Here is a 15,890-nt window from a genome sequence, read left to right on the forward strand (position 1 = left end):
AATAAAGTGAGAAATTACTAAATCTCAGAAAAAAAAAGGTTGAATGTTTCCAAATAATGTAATTTGCGAAATTAAAATATAATTTGAAAAAAAAACACACGGCCTGGAAGGATTGAAAAACTGAAATCAAAAATAAGTTTGAAGAGCGTTTTGAAGTGGACAACTATGATTGAAAACAAATGTAAAGAAAAATATTAGAAGAATTAAATAAAAGAATTGCCAAAAATAAGCAAAAATCTCACAAAAAAAAACACAAAAAGTCAAACTTAATAAATTACGGTTCTTTCGGGTTTTCTTGAATCACTTGGAAACTTGACAAATCAATTTTACCCTGTTTTACCATTTCCGTGAGTGCTAAGAAAGCTTCTTCGTTTACATGTCCACTAGCAGTAGAGATTTCAGCCTGTTCTTGATCGTCTTTAATAACTAGCATGTGTTCAACGTCCGCATCAGCAGTTGGCACTGTTTCTACAGAAGCCTCACCTTCCTCTTTGTCAACATAAATAATACCAATATTCCCTTCAGAATCAATATCTAGCCTAGCGTTTAGTAAATCTGGCGCTCCCGCTTGTTGAGCATCATCTGTTGTGAGAACAACATGTTCCCCGTCTACAAAATTATAAAAATCGTTCAATATAATTGGTACTGATTCACTGGTCGGTACAACAACTTGTTGATCACGGTTTAACAATTTCTCAGGCTGTGGTTTGGATTGGATTCTCTGATGATCATATTGATGACGTTTCAATTCACGATTATTAGCGCATACTCTCTCACATATTGGGCATCTAATCCCTTCAAGTTGTGACTGTGTGCTATCCGCCAAGCCAGCTTCCACTACACGTTTATTATGTTGCTTAGTCACAATATGTCGATTGAATTCGATTTTCTGGTAAAAGGTACGTCCGCACGGTAAACATTTGAAAATGTTATCGTTAGCATGACTTTCTTTACAATGTTTCTTTAGCTGTGCTTTTTCACTAAAAATAAGGCCGCATTCGATGCAAGGGAATTTGGTATTCCGATGATGTACCAAACGGTAATGGATACCTAGCTTCTCCTCCGTTTCAAAAGTCTCATTACACGTATCACATGCTTTCAACTTGTCTGAAGAATGGATTTTCAAGTGAGCAACGTACGGATCATTAGTATGAAAGCCACGTTGACAAAAACGACAAATAAAAACTTCAGTCTCTTCTATGTCGATTTCTTCCCCTGCCAATGTAGCAGCAGCTAGTGTTTGTTCTTTCAAATGCGTTCTCAACTCATTACTACTCTGGAAATTTACTTTACAATCGGTACACGTAACTTCTATACATGTCTCAGACATTTGATAATGCATTTCAAGATCTTCCAACAAGTTATAAACTTCATGACAACAATGACATCGATAGATATCATAATCATGAGTCTTGACGTGCTCCTCATACTCTGTCTTCGACGTTAATTTCAAACCACATGTGGCACACGTGTGTGGATCAATAATCTGCATTTCATGAGATCTCAAATGTTCTTCGAAAACGGCTTTCACTGAGAATGACTCACCACACGGTTCACAACAAAATTCAACTTGTCCTTCAATATTGCACGGCTCGTGTGCATCTAATGCTGTTTGGCTGTCGAAATCCTGTTCACAGATGGTGCATTTGTGAAATGTAAGGAGTGATTGTTTACAAGAGTTCAATTTATGTTTGGAGATTGCATCGAGGCTTGCAAAACACTTGCCACATCTATCACATTCGAATGAAGTGACTCCTTTATGGCTTTCCACGTGATTCGCGAATGCATCTTTTCTAACGAAATGTTTGTCACACATACCACAGTACATTTGATTGGACGATTTAGCATGTTGTTTCTGATGCGCGAGAGCTTCGTCAAGCTGTAAAAACACATGAGCACATAAACGACACTGATATTTCTGAATATTGTTTTCTTCGGAAACGGTAAACAAATCATCAGATAGATTCTTCTCTCGTCTAGTATATTTCCTCTTTTTGACAAGGATTGATTGCTCACCAATTTGGTCGTGATCGAGCATGTGTGCAAGATAGATATCTTCACGTCGAAATGATTTTTGACAGACGGTACAATTGAAAGAAGAGGCAGCCAATTTTTCATCATTCTCTTTCAGTCTTTTACTTCGCCATAACACTTTGTCAGGATCAATTTGTTTACGTTTGCGTTTCTTACCCATTGGTGCTGTTGTAATTGGTGAATTGGACATTGTTGGAGATACATTTTCAGTTGGAAGAATGTTCGCATCAGTTTGCTTTCCTAAAACAAATTCACAATTTGTTTTAAGGAAAAAACGAAAGTAGCTCATAAAAATGCCAGTAATGTCAGTAAAAATATATCAAACAAAGTTATAAGCTGATTGATGTCTAAAAACGCTGTTTTCTGCTGTTTTGGGGGGTCAATCACTTATTAATTTTGTATCATAACTTTATACTGAATAAATATTTTAATGAAATTTCTTCACAGTGATGACCTCCTAAGATCAAAGAATCTCTCCAGTGAAAATGAAAGTTATAGCACTTTTCTACAAGATCTTCATTTTTTTCTTCTTCATTTTCATCTTCATTTTTAGAATTTCTTTAAAGATTTTTTTATTTTGAATTGTTCCACTCACTAATATCTTTCCAATGATACCAAATTTATAAAGATTGAAGAATTCCTTCAACTGCCTTCAAAAGTTATAGGTAAAAGAAAAAAGAGTGCACACTTAACGTGAATAGACTTAAGGTCTGAACTCGAAAAATGTTTACCCGTGTGGCCCTGTTTTTTTATTTACCCCGACTGAATAAAAAAACAGATTGACATTTTGTGTTTAGTTGAAGTGTTCAGGCGTATTTGATATTAAAAAATAATTGAACATTTGAAGTTACGGAGTGACGACACTCAATGGGTGCTTAGCTAAGGTAATCTCATAATCTCAAAGATGGTCAAATTAAATGGGGGTTGGGTGGGGCTCCTTGAGCGGAAAGTTTTGGTGGGTAGGGGACGAATTTCCTCCAAAGCTATATACAAGAGAGAATGATAAGTCTAATCTTTGATCATCTTACTCAGGATGCAAAAATCATAGAGACTATGGAAAAAAACATGAAAAACTTACCTTTGTCATTGGTCACTATTTCTTTGACTTCGCTTTCGACAACTACACTTTCCTTTCTCTGTATCTTAAGGCTTTTCGTTTTTTTCTCCAGCTCCTCAATTTCTGTTGTTTCTTGAGGACTTGATTGAATAGTCTCTTCTGAAGGTACCTGTTTGATGGAGAAACAGGTATTTTAAAGACAAAAATCAAAACTAAGTGTTTTTTGTTTTTAATCATTTATCAGCATTTTCAAAATCACCCTCAGCTTTTTGACATCATAGCAATGGTGTCTGATTGTACTGATTCCATTCGTCGACAAATTCATGTTTTTATAAACATAACGCTTATAAGCACATAAAGGCTCAGATTTTTTCATTCAGTTCTGTTTTTAACACATTACAGTATGCGAATACACTCCATCAATTCAAAAAGGTTTTGGAAGTGGTCAAGTACAAAAGAAGACATTCCATGGGTAACTAAGCTCCACTGCTTCCAAAATTTGAACGCTGTTTTAATATAATAAGCAAAGGCTATGAAGGAGCAATTTTACCTTCACTCCTTTTTGTTTCTCATTTTTTAACGTTTTGCCAAAAATGCCATTATTTTTAAAAAGTCGATGTACTAATATAGAAAATTATTGGCAGGGATAATTTACATTCCTTATCTGATTAATCTCATCAACCTACCTTTGAGAAGTAAGCTTTGATCAGTTCTGCATATTGATTGGTGAGTTCTTCTTCAGGAATCCACATAACATGTGAAACTTGAGCTTGAAATTCTGTTTTGCCATCCTAAATTGAAATAAAAATTACAGTATATGGCCCCCAAAACGGAGACGGCCTCCAAAACGGAGGTCATCATTAAAATGAGGATACTCACTTGTAAATTTATCAGAATTAAACGATTTTTGTTTATTTTGAAAGAATGATGGTTATACTTAAAAATGAACATGTTTTTGATGGTTTGAGACGGATTCAAAATAACATGTTTGCGTCTTAAGGAAATATTTTAACACCAAAGTTAGATAAAAATTTCATATAACTCACTCTAGCTACTTGGATATTGAAAATAAGTTATGAAAATGGGGTATAGGAAACTTTCTACACCTAATGCCGTTCAGAAAATTTAGATACATATGTGACTTTAGACGATGGGTAAAAGATATAGCATCTTTAAGGTCAACCAGTATGTTGGGGCCCTAGAATCAGCATTGATAAAACCGAAAATTCTAAATATGAGAAACAGCAAAAAATCTTGGAATTCCATTCCTATCAGCTTGAAATAATAGTTTATAACAAAAAATTAATATTACATATAAAATTTTTCGCTGAATCAGCAAAAACTGCAAATTCTGTCATTTTTTTCCAAAATGTAGGAGAAAAATACCTTTAAAGCTTAATATTTTCAGTTTCAGTTAAGCTGCTTTTCTAAAATTTTCACAGCATATTCCATACATGAATGGAACTATATTCAAAAGAAATTGGTTTTCAGAAACTTGATTAAGACGTTGTTAAATCAAAATTGTCATTTTGAAAATTTCTAAATTTTCAGTTTGGACTTTGTTTGGAATTTTACATGCATCGGTCGTAAATTTAATGGAAAACACAAATATGTTCATAGTTTCTCCCCCTTTTACCACCGGGCTTAATAATTTGATTTTAGCTACACCTGCGTTTTGGGGGCCCCAAACCTGCGTTTTGACAACCAAGGGTATACTGTAAAAATTTTATCAAACAAATTTATGCCCAAAACCCTCTAGATTACATTTCCAAACTATGGTCAAAATTTTGTATTCATATCTTGAAGATATCTTGAGAAATCGCTAAAATTGAAGGCTGCGAGAGAAAAAATATTAGGGCTAGCGCTCTCTAGGCGGGCAGCCTAGACTCGCTTTTGTTTTGTATAATTTTATAATAACGTATAAGGTAGCGTAATTTATGCAAAAATAATAATAATCTTTTTGTTTTTATTTTCAGGTATGCCGCCAAACATTGACGTCATCGTGTATGGATTTAGCATGAACAATAGGACCGACAGACTTGACAAAATGAACAAACAATAAGACGACCCGAAATCTTACGATGAGGGCGTCGTTTCGTCTCCGCCTGATATCACGCCCACAGAAGAAGACGCTGTTTAAAAAGCAGGGGTAAAAATAGTAGTGAATTGATAATATGCGAGTTGCGAGTTGGTCCTGCGAGTTGCGAGTTGCTATCAAATATGCGAGTTGCGAGTTGGTTTTTGCGAGTTGCGAGTTACGAGTTGCTATTTTAACCAAATAAAAGTGCGAGTTGCGAGTTGAAAATTTCACGTTAAGACATCAAAATCGCGAGTTGCAGATTAAAATCACGAGTTGCAGATTAAAATCGCGAGTTGAAAAATCAAAAGTGCGAGTTGAAAATTTAAATCGCGAGTTGAAAAATCAAAAGTGCGAGTTGAAAATTAAAATCGCGAGTTGCAAATTAAAATCGCGAGTTGAAAATTGAAATCACGAGTTGCAAATTAAAATTGCGAGTTGAAAATTGAAATCGCGAGTTGCAAATTGAAATTGACAGTTGAAATGAAAATTAGCTTTCGTAGTTTCTTAATTATATGAATTTCGCATTTTTGCAGTTTGATTATTGTCTTTATTTTGCAGAAATACGGTATATTTTGAGGGTAAAGAAATATTTTTTTTAGACTATCAAGCGTCTGGTTTTCTGAGTTACGATAGTGAATAGTGCTTGTTGTATTGTGAAGATGAAATATCGAGACAGAGACATCGAAATAAGATAATAGATATATTATTGTTCTTTATACTATATATGCATTGTTCGTTATACGCATGCGCCGATACATTTTGAGTTTATCTTTTGTACATATTATGGTAGTTGATAGTTGGATATTGAAGAGATAGTTGGATATTGAAGAGATAGGATATACTTCACTCACCGTGTTTACAATATCATAGCTTATCCATATGAAATAATGCGCGCGCGTGCGGAATTTAAAAAGCAGCACGGCACAGCACAGGATGGGGGGTTATTCGTGAGTGTACGTGTGTGTTGATAGCTTAAGGTTAAGCAGCGTCCAGCGCGGAATTCGAAGGTTAACTACTGGTTTTTCCAGAAAAAAATTCCCACTGTTGAGAGGAAGTCGACGCCACTCTATTTTTTTCGGTTCAAAAAAAAGTTATTTTTCCCGGTATTTTGATTTTATTACGGCGGGTAAACACTCAACTTTTTCAAACATTCTTTTATTAAGGCCCGATCTACACGACACTTTCGAATGTTCGAATGTTTTCATTTCGTCATTTCGAATGTTTTCGTAATTCGGAAAGTAAGTGGCTTTATAAAAATCGAACGCTTAAAACGTTCGAAACCAGAGCGGGCGGGTCATTGAAGTGCATCAAAACATTCTCTGACATTTTTGAACAAATACGCAGAATCTGGGGAAAGTTTTTCAGCTTTTTCTAGATATTTAAAGTTATGCATACCTATTTTAAAGGCTCCTAAAAGTAGTTGTTTACTTTTTCTAAGTAGATTTTCCCATTAAAGGATAGAAATTCTGATAGTAATTCTCTATATTCTCTTACTAGTAAATTTACTATGGATTGCTCCACGTTTTGGTCTATTCGAAAAACCACAAGCGATTATTCAATCAAAAGTGTTCGGATAAACATGGTGTTAAATTTATTATATAAGTGTAGTCGGTCAGTGTGTAAAACAATGCTAAAGGTGAGGCGACCCGAAAGGGCGGCCTCATTCGTTCGTAATGAACTTGCGTCGCAAGGGCCCAGTGGATCGGTGAGACGTGAATTGAGGTCAGCAGATCTCAGTGTGCAGTTCCACTGTTGCGATAAAAGTGTCGGTATTCTCAAAGTAGCGCAAGGACATGACAGAACGAATGAGAGCTATCGAGCCAATGCTCACAAATGAACGAGTACAACTATTATTTCCAATCTAGGATTTTCTTTCTTTATTCTATCGTAAATATTTATTTTACCACCTACTATATGAAATTTTAAGATTCGAATTACACGAGTTTCACAGTATAAATAGTTTTCTATCAGCTTTTATGCTTCCAATACAAAACTTTTCTCCAATTTTGAACCTAGACATGTCGCCCTAACAACAAAATTCTCCACACTGGTTGAAACTCACACATTAAAACTCGCGATTTTAATTTTCAACTCGCACTTTTGATTTTTCAACTCGCACTTTTGATTTTTCAACTTGCGATTTTAATTTGCAACTCGCGATTTTAATTTGCAACTCGCGATTTTTATGTCTTAACGTGAAATTTTCAACTCGCAACTCACACTTTTATTTGGTTAAAATAGCAACTCGTAACTCGCAACTCGCAAAAACCAACTCGCAACTTGCATATTTGATAGCAACTCGCAACTCGTAGGACCAACTCGCAACTCGTTTGTTAAAAATCCACAAATAGTAAGTTATATCTTTTTTTAAGTGTTTATTTTGCGAAATATATAAACATTTTCTAATATGGTCTACAAATTAGCATTTCTAGAATTTTGATAACGGAATAACTTAAATATGTAAGGCGGTCATCGAAAAAATGCTCTGTTCGCGTCGCAACGGGTGTTAAAAATGCATGCGGGCGGACGGGCGGTCATAAACATTCCTGGGTTTTTTTAATCACGCCAGTAACTCAGGGGCGGGTGGTAACGCGAGCAAAACAATTTTTCGATGGTCGTCAGAGCAATTGAGAAAAAAGCTATACTTTAAAAGAACAAATTGCTTTTCCCAGATTTTTTTCCGCATCTCCGCACCGGAAAATCAGCGGAAAATTTGATGCGGGCGGGTGACGCGAATAGAACAATTTTTCGATGACCGCCTAATGAAGAAAAAAATAAACCGTTTCAATTTTCTTTTATTTATACCCCGGAAAAACAGTATTTTCTTATTACGTCACTTTACATTTCCTGACTCGCTAACTCCCAGAGGAATTCCGATTGTAAACCCGATTGGTTAATTTCGGAACATCTTCATAATGGCAGATAATTTAGAAGTGTCTACTGTGGAAAGGTTGTGTGAATTTTCAGATGTCAGTGGTAATTTTGTTGGTTGATGGCTTGTTAAATCTGGTAAGAAAAAAGTAAACAGGTATAGCTTTTTCTAACCAAGGATCTAAAGGATTCGAGCCACACTGATACTCCAGGGGATGTCAATCGAAAAATTCGATTACCGAATCAATCGAACTTAATCGAAGCCAATCGAATAATTGATTTTCGATTAGCCGAATTGATCGAACGCCAATCGAATTTCACATCTTTTTTTTGATTGGATTTGATTACCGTTCGATTGGTGTTTGATTGACGTTCGATTAGTTTCGATTAGCTTTGATTGCATATACCCATCACCCATTTTTGCCTAAGTACCCCCCCCCCAGGAATTAAGCAAACATTCTTCCGCTAACTTCAGTTAGGAACATTTGGCGAGTTCCTGTACGCGGCCGCAAACAAAAAAATCATAACCACACTCATAAAAAAATTGTGTTTGTGTCTTTTTTACCGTTTTTTGCCTAGATGATATAGCAAACATGGTAAGCAGTTAGGGAAACCATCCAGGATCCTGCCATTCTATAAGCCAGCAAAAACTAAATGACAATTGTAACTTAAGTTTCTTACCATTTTCCATCGAACCAAAAACATTGCTACTTCCCAAAGCCGGAGACCAAAACAAATTATCTTCCAAGATTATGGCGCCCTTTTGGATCTATTGTTAAGGCCATCTAAAATGGTGGAAAGAGTTAAGGAAAGACAAAGGCGCCCGCTGCTTTGAGGGTGGTAACGCCAAAACGCCCAATATGATCTTCCAACAGAAGGCGAGTTAATTGCCGCGTGAGTTACGTCATGCACTCCACCGCAGCGCACAACGAAGCGTGTTTCAATGAATATCATTAATTATAAGAATATCTTATGTGGCTTACCTTCAGTAAACTTTGAGTGCTTCATTGAAAATGAAGAAGGTAAGAAGATAAAAAATGCGCTGGATAATTTTCATTGTAACAGTTTGGTCAATCATCGCTGAAAGTTTGAAAAAGTTTTTCCGACGCAAAAAAAATCTCAGCCAATTAAAAGCACAGTGTGCTTATACTTACTATGTTTGCTACATCGTCTAGGCTAAAAAAAATGCGAAAAGACACGAACGCCATTTTTTAATGAGTGATGTTATGATTCTTTTGATTGCGGCCGCGTACAGGAACTCGCCAAATGTTCCTAACTGGTAAGTATAAGCAGACTGTGCCTTTAATTGGCTGTAAAAAAATTTTGCGTCGGTAGAAATTTCTTCAACTTTCAACAATGATAGAACACACCTATTTAAAAAAAATTAACCAGCGCATTTTTAATCTTTCTACTTCTTCATCTTCCATGAAGCTCTCAAAGTTAAATAGAATTAAGCACATAAGATATTCTTATAATTGTGAAATGTCGTTCGCGCTTTCGCTACGGTGGAGTGCATGACGTAACTCGCGCGGCAACAAACTCGCCTTCTGTTGGCTGGTCATATTGGGCGTTTTGGCGTTACCACCCTCGAAGCAGTGGGCGCCTTCGTCATTCCGCAACTCTGTCCACCATTTTAAATGAGTTAACAATAGATCCAAAAGGGCGCCCTCATCAAGAAAGATCATTTGCTTTGGTCTCCCGCTTTGGGAAGCAGTAACGTTTTCGATTGTTTTCGATGGAAAATGGTAAGAAACTTAAGTTTACAAGTGTCATTCAATTTTTGCTGGCTGATAGTAGGGAGGTCAGGGCAAAATTTCAAACTCATCTAATCACTTTGAAAATAGGTCCATCTGAAAAAGGGTAAAAAATGCAAGAAAATGAGGGGTCAAAGACCTCTCAGAAAAGGCGGTTCCGAAGATATGCCATTTTTTGTGGCTTAAAAAACAGCTCTTTCGGTAACAAATGGCTTAGGCTAAATGGGTAAGAGCTGACGGCACCAAAAACAGTGAAAAAATCACGTTTTCAGATTCAAAATTTAATATCTTTTCAACGGCTTATTCAATTGTTCTGAAATTTTCAGGAGAGTTGGACATGGATGTAAGCTTCCAAGTTTTGAAAATAAAGTAAAAATTATTCTCTGGAACATGTGTATTTTACAGACCCACCAGCTAATTCAAAGATCAAAGTAAAAATTTGATCAAAAAAAGGTGATTCCATGGTCCGATTTACCTGAAATTTTGCACACAGGCTGGAATTCATGAAACTAGTCAAAATCTGAAATTAAAATTTTTTTGGAATATCTGGCGGTATTTTACAGACCGGTCCGTAAATTACACATTTTGATAAAAAAAAGTGATCCCGTCGTCCGATTTACCTGAAATTTTGCACACAAGCTGGGATTCATGAAACAAGTCAAAATCTCAATTTTCAAAATTTTCAGAATATCTGGCGGTATTTTACAGACCGGTCTGTAAATTACACATTCTGGTCCAAAAAAGGGGATCCCGTGGTCCGATTTACCTGAAATTCTGCACACAAGCTGGGATTCATGAAAATAGTCTAAAAAGTTTTCAAAATTGTCTGAATATCTGGCAGTATTTTACAGACCGGTCTTTCTACACAATTTGTTAATCTAGCGTGTACCTAAATGCGCAAATTTTCCACACAAGCCACAATTCATTCAAGTCAAAATTGAAAACCTGAAAACAGTCCCACCCCATGTCTGAAACTTGATGAGATTTTATGAGATTTCCAAAACTATGCTATTAGCCAGACGATCTCAATCGAACGGAATCGACGATCGAACCAATCGAACCAAATCGAACCAAATCGAACGCAATCGACCGATTGAAATTCGATTGTCGAACGCAATTGAATCTCAATCGAACGTCAAAATTCTAGGTAATATTCGATTGGTTCGATTGTTGTTCGACTGTTTCGATCGTCGATTCCGTTCGATTGAGATCGTCTGGCTTTATTCTTGCAGCTTCCCAACATCCAAGCTCTCAAACATCACAAGCTGAATGAATTTACTTTCGATTTCCCGTATAAATTATGTGATGAACAATCCGGGGGTCAATAAATCGACGATCGAACGCAATCGAATGCAATCGAACATCAATCGAACGCAATCGAATATCAATCGAATCGGAAAATTGCGGTAATATTCGATTGAGATTCGATTGCGTTCGACAATCGAATTTCAATAGGTCGATTGCGTTCGATTTGGTTCGACTGGTTCGATCGTCGATTCTGTTCGATTGAGATCGTCTGGTATTAGTTAACAACAAGTTTTTCCCACTTTCTTGAAAAAATAATTTGCAAAGCAGATTCATTGAGATTTTCTTTTCTAGAAAAATTTCCTTGCAGAGAGGTCCAACAAAATTTGAAACTGACAAGTCCTGATACAAAATTTCTACAGGTTGATTAAGTTTGGAAAAGGTTTACTTCTTTGAAATGAAAGTTTTCATTTTCCTATGAAAATTTGAGGGCTTTCCTATTTTGGTAGAAGAAACGTTTGTCTCGGGAGGACACAATAAGGGTCAAGGCAGTAGCAAGAGATTGGGAATTTAGAGCAGATTTATCCCAAAAATAAATAAGCTGAGACAAATCATTTTATGTTACTTTGTTGGAGCTAACATCCCAAAAATCTGTAATTTTTTTTGCATAAAAAATTTCTGAAAGCTGAGATTCAGTTGTTTGTTATCTCTGTTATAAATCAAAATTCTGCAAAATTTACTAAAAATGAACACTCAATCTCTCTAGTGACAAAAGATAATGGACAAAATGTATATATGAATGAATTTGGTGTTGAAATGAAAATGTTGGTAATTTGTTGATTGTTTATTGTTGTTTTAGTATCTGGTGTTACATGTTTATAGTATCGAAAAAGTCCATGGCTTTGCATCGTTTGAGCTTGGTATTACCATCGCCTTCCTGTTTTTGTTGTTGTTTGGTACAATGTACTCAATCATTTCACTCATCATGGATAGGTACTTTTAAACCATCGGTTCGTTTCTTCACACCTGAATACTGAAAGAGTTCATAAAAGTGATAGGTAAGCTAAAGGTCTCTTTTTGATCCATCAAAATTTGCTAACGCAAACACTTTAACGTGTGTTTCTAGGTATATCTTAGAAAGCAATCATTTTATAGTCCTTCCATTTTCATTTGAATAATGTCTTTTACGAGGTTCGATTATTCGTCCAGCCATCTCTCAAAGAACGTTAAAAATCTATGATAGTCTTTTGTCTCAATGAAAGAATAAGAGGGATTTGTTAGCTAGTTAGCAAGCGTTCTGTTTCATTACTTTAACGTACAAATATATGATAAGAAGTATAGGACTATACCGTAAGCAATTAATCATGAATGATCTAAGTTTTAAAGAGTGAAGTGATTTGGTTCATGTTGTTATTATTTACCTGTGTATGGGACTTTAATATCTTCATTGTTTTGTTGCAGATATGCTATGCAGGGATCAATCAATAACCAATATCACGATTTTTTATCAACGAAGGAAATATTGCTTCCCATCCAATAGTTCGAATATCGACACTACAAAAATCGAAACAAGGTACTATAAACATTGAGTTTAGTGGCTTCACTTTTCCTTATCCGGGAAGGTTAAAGATTTTGCTCTAGCCCTTCAGGCTTTAAAATCAATGAAGCCTCAAAAGTGACCTACATTAAAAGTTTGAATAGTGGTCAATTGATATTTTGATGAATAATATAATTTCAAAAAAGTGAGAGTTTACTACAAAATGATTACTTTATACATGCTACCCTATCAATAAAGTCAACTCTTGTTTTTAATTTGAAGAAAAATATTTTAAAATATCTTTTTTTTACAGAAATTCAATAGGCGACCATCTATTTGCAAAATTTTAACGCCACTATTATGCTGGAATAATTGAAAATACACACGTTCACGTATCCTACTGAACACTATCACGTTTCACGATTATATCGACGAATATTTTTTCAAAAGCTTATTCGTTATTGGACTATTATGATGCTGCAATGGATTTTTGGTTTAGTATACCTACCCTGTATCTAATTCAATGTCTTGTTAATGGAATTATTGCTGTTGGAATGACGTTGGTATTGGACAATAATTAAAGACTTTACATCAACTAGAGAGTATTACATATTTTAAATGTATTGCAAAGAAGTAATTAATATTGTACAATAGTAATATTGTTAATATTTATAGATGATTATCTAAAACAACATTGTTAAAAATTTATGTTAAAAATGAAATTTTTTCAAACCTTGTTACACATTTTTTTATAAGCAACTCCATCATCCCAGCAACTTGGGTCAGGCCTGGAGTTGCTAAGGGTTTTTCGAAATCCAGGCTCAAAGTTGCTTGTAGGGTTGCTTAAAAATTTTCAAGCACATTTTTGCATTTTTCCTGATTTTTCGAAGATTTTCAAGGCTTTTTTTCTAAGTTGTGTCAAAATTATTTTTTATTGCTGAGGAGAAAAGTTGCTAATTTGGATTTGAGGCCTCAGGGTTGCTAAGCAAGGTCCTTATTTTTTGGGCCATATTGAGGCCTGAGCCCTTAGTAACTCGGTTGCTTATAAAATAAATGTGTAATCGACCCTAACAAAATGTTGACGATTTGTGCACCCATTTTGCCTAAGCCACCTCCAAGAGTAGTTTATCGTTATCTTGTGATCACATCGTTTTTGCTACTCTCTCTAGATCTATCTTATCCTTTAGGGCTGACCTTCCAGCGCAGCTNNNNACAATTGTACATTGCACGCCTTTTTGGACCTACCCCTGTGGGGTGGAGGTCCTATAAATTAACATGTGTTCGTCCGTCCGTTCGTCTGTTACCAACAATTTCTATCCTTTTGCATTATCAGCATCACAATAATTAGTGGCACAAAATATTTTGAAAATAGTTTGAGAAGCTTTGTATTTCATCATCAGATTGTTATTTCTGTCGAAATTAATCATTTTGTCAGCATAAAGACAATAGAATAATTGATTAGATTCATATCTCCAAAACTGGCCTTCCCAATTTTTGTCCTACTGTTCTATCTATTCATACTAAAGGCATCTCATTCAGCATAATTAAAATATTTGGTTTAACAAAGCTTACAAGCATCATACTTAATGACCCTGCCAATATTTTTGTCAAATAGTGTCATTTTGTCAAGAAAATGACTGGTTTCTTCAAAGGTCACTTTTTAGTATTCTGAGGACTTGATTTAAACATTCTCTACGGTGGAGAGAGCAGATAAACTCGATAACCCAAATTTATCTGGTCGCTGGTCGTGGTCGCTAGTCGTAGTATCACTTGTTAACTTTTAATTGTCAATAGAACTATAATTTTTCCCCTTGTGTATATAGACTTAGTATATCAACCTTGTCAAATAAATCTATTTTTGGACCTACCCCGGTGGAGGTCCTATAAATTAACCGTTGTACGTTCGTTCGTTCGTTCGTTCGTTCGTTCGTTCGTTCGTTCGTTCGTTCGTTCGTTCGTTCGTTCGTTCGTTCGTTCGTTCGTTCGTTCGTTGTTCGTTCGTTCGTTCGTTCGTTCGTTCGTTGTTCGTTCGTTCGTTCGTTCGTTCGTTCGTTCGTTCGTTCGTTCGTTCGTTCGTTCGTTCGTTTCGTTCGTTCGTTCGTTCGCGTTCGTTCGTTCGTTCGTTCGTTCGTTCGTTCGTTCGTTCGTCGTCGTTCGTTCGTTCGTTCGTTCGTTCGTTCGTTCGTTCGTTCGTTTCGTTCGTTTCGTCGTTCGTTCGTTAGTTCGTTCGTTTCGTTCGTTCGTTCGTTCGTTCGTCGTTCGTTGTTCGTCGTTCGTTCGTTCGTTCGTTCGTTCGTTCGTTCGTTCGTTCGTTCGTTCGTTCGTTCGTTTCGTTCGTTCGTTCGTTCGTTCGTTCGTTCGTTCGTTCGTTCGTTCTTCGTCGTTCGTTCGTCGTTCGTTCGTTCGTTCGTCGTTCGTTCGTTCGTTCGTTCGTTGTTCGTTCGTTCGTTCGTTCGTCGTTCGTTTCGTTCGTTCGTTCGTTCGTTCGTCGTTCGTTCGTTCGTTCGTTCGTTAGTTCGTTCGTTCGTTCGTTCGTTCGTTCGTTTCGTTCGTTCGTTCGTCGTTCGTTCGTTCGTTCGTTGTTCGTTCGTTCGTTCGTTCGTTCGTTCGTCGTTCGTTCGTTCGTTCGTTCTTCGTTCGTTCGTTCGTTCGTTCGTTCGTTCGTTCGTTCGTTAGTTCGTTCGTTTCTTCGTTGTTCGTTCGTTTCGTTCGTTCGTTCGTTCGTTCGTTCTCGTTCGTTAGTTCGTTCGTTGTTCGTCGTTCGTTGTTCGTTATTTTGGGCTCATTAGTATTTTTTGAAAAGGACGGGGCGCCACAAAAGTTTCTCTCTTAAACTAATTTTCTAGAAATCTAAAGATTTAAACATTCTCTTAACTGGAAAGAAGAAAGATAACTTAATTTGATGGGTCTTTATTAAATTCGAGTCATAGATCAAAAGTTAGCTCATTGAATAAAAAAGTTACTTTCTGAAATTGTTAAAAAACGTTAAAAATCGACCTATCAAATTAAACAGAAGCATAATTACATGATACATCACTATCTTAGTTTCAGCCATTAAAAATGATAATTAGCTGTCTAAATGACCTTTTGTTGTGTAAAGGAAAGTTGAATTTCAATAAAAGGCAGAAAATTCGTCGAAAAAGGAAAAAATCTGGTAAAATTCATGAAAATACATAAAATATTGGTTTCGAGGTAGTTCCAGCCTTAAATGATTATCCACAAAACCAAATCGGGGAAAATTCGGTAAAAGTAAATGAAAGTGATTTTGAATGAAGATTTTAAACCCTTTTGGCCTTTCAGTTTCGAAATTTT

At 35.9% G+C, this 15,890-nt stretch overlaps 1 protein-coding gene and 2 long non-coding RNA genes across 3 annotated transcripts; 1 reads left to right on the forward strand and 2 right to left on the reverse strand.

Moving 5' to 3' along the window:
- Positions 1-133: 133 nt before the first annotated feature.
- On the reverse strand, positions 134-3,882 carry LOC136817546 (gastrula zinc finger protein XlCGF58.1-like). Its single transcript, XM_067073871.1, has 3 exons — positions 3,778-3,882; positions 3,113-3,260; positions 134-2,274 (listed from the first exon to the last, which is right to left on the reverse strand). The coding sequence occupies exons 1-3, from the start codon at positions 3,841-3,843 to the stop codon at positions 275-277; spliced, it is 2,214 nt and encodes a 737-aa protein (XP_066929972.1). The 5' UTR covers positions 3,844-3,882; the 3' UTR covers positions 134-274.
- Positions 3,883-11,866: 7,984 nt separating this feature from the next.
- LOC136817548 (uncharacterized) lies at positions 11,867-12,527 on the reverse strand. The gene is made up of 2 exons (XR_010848116.1): positions 12,463-12,527; positions 11,867-12,074 (listed from the first exon to the last, which is right to left on the reverse strand). It is a non-coding gene; the product is annotated as an uncharacterized lncRNA (long non-coding RNA).
- LOC136817547 (uncharacterized) lies at positions 12,010-13,300 on the forward strand. The gene is made up of 3 exons (XR_010848115.1): positions 12,010-12,099; positions 12,503-12,614; positions 12,892-13,300. It is a non-coding gene; the product is annotated as an uncharacterized lncRNA (long non-coding RNA).
- The last annotated feature ends 2,590 nt before the right edge of the window (positions 13,301-15,890 follow it).

The sequence above is a fragment of the Clytia hemisphaerica genome, unplaced genomic scaffold, assembly GCF_902728285.1.
Source record: "Clytia hemisphaerica strain Z4C2 unplaced genomic scaffold, Clytia hemisphaerica genome assembly, whole genome shotgun sequence".
NCBI classification, from domain to species: Eukaryota; Metazoa; Cnidaria; class Hydrozoa; order Leptothecata; family Clytiidae; genus Clytia; species Clytia hemisphaerica.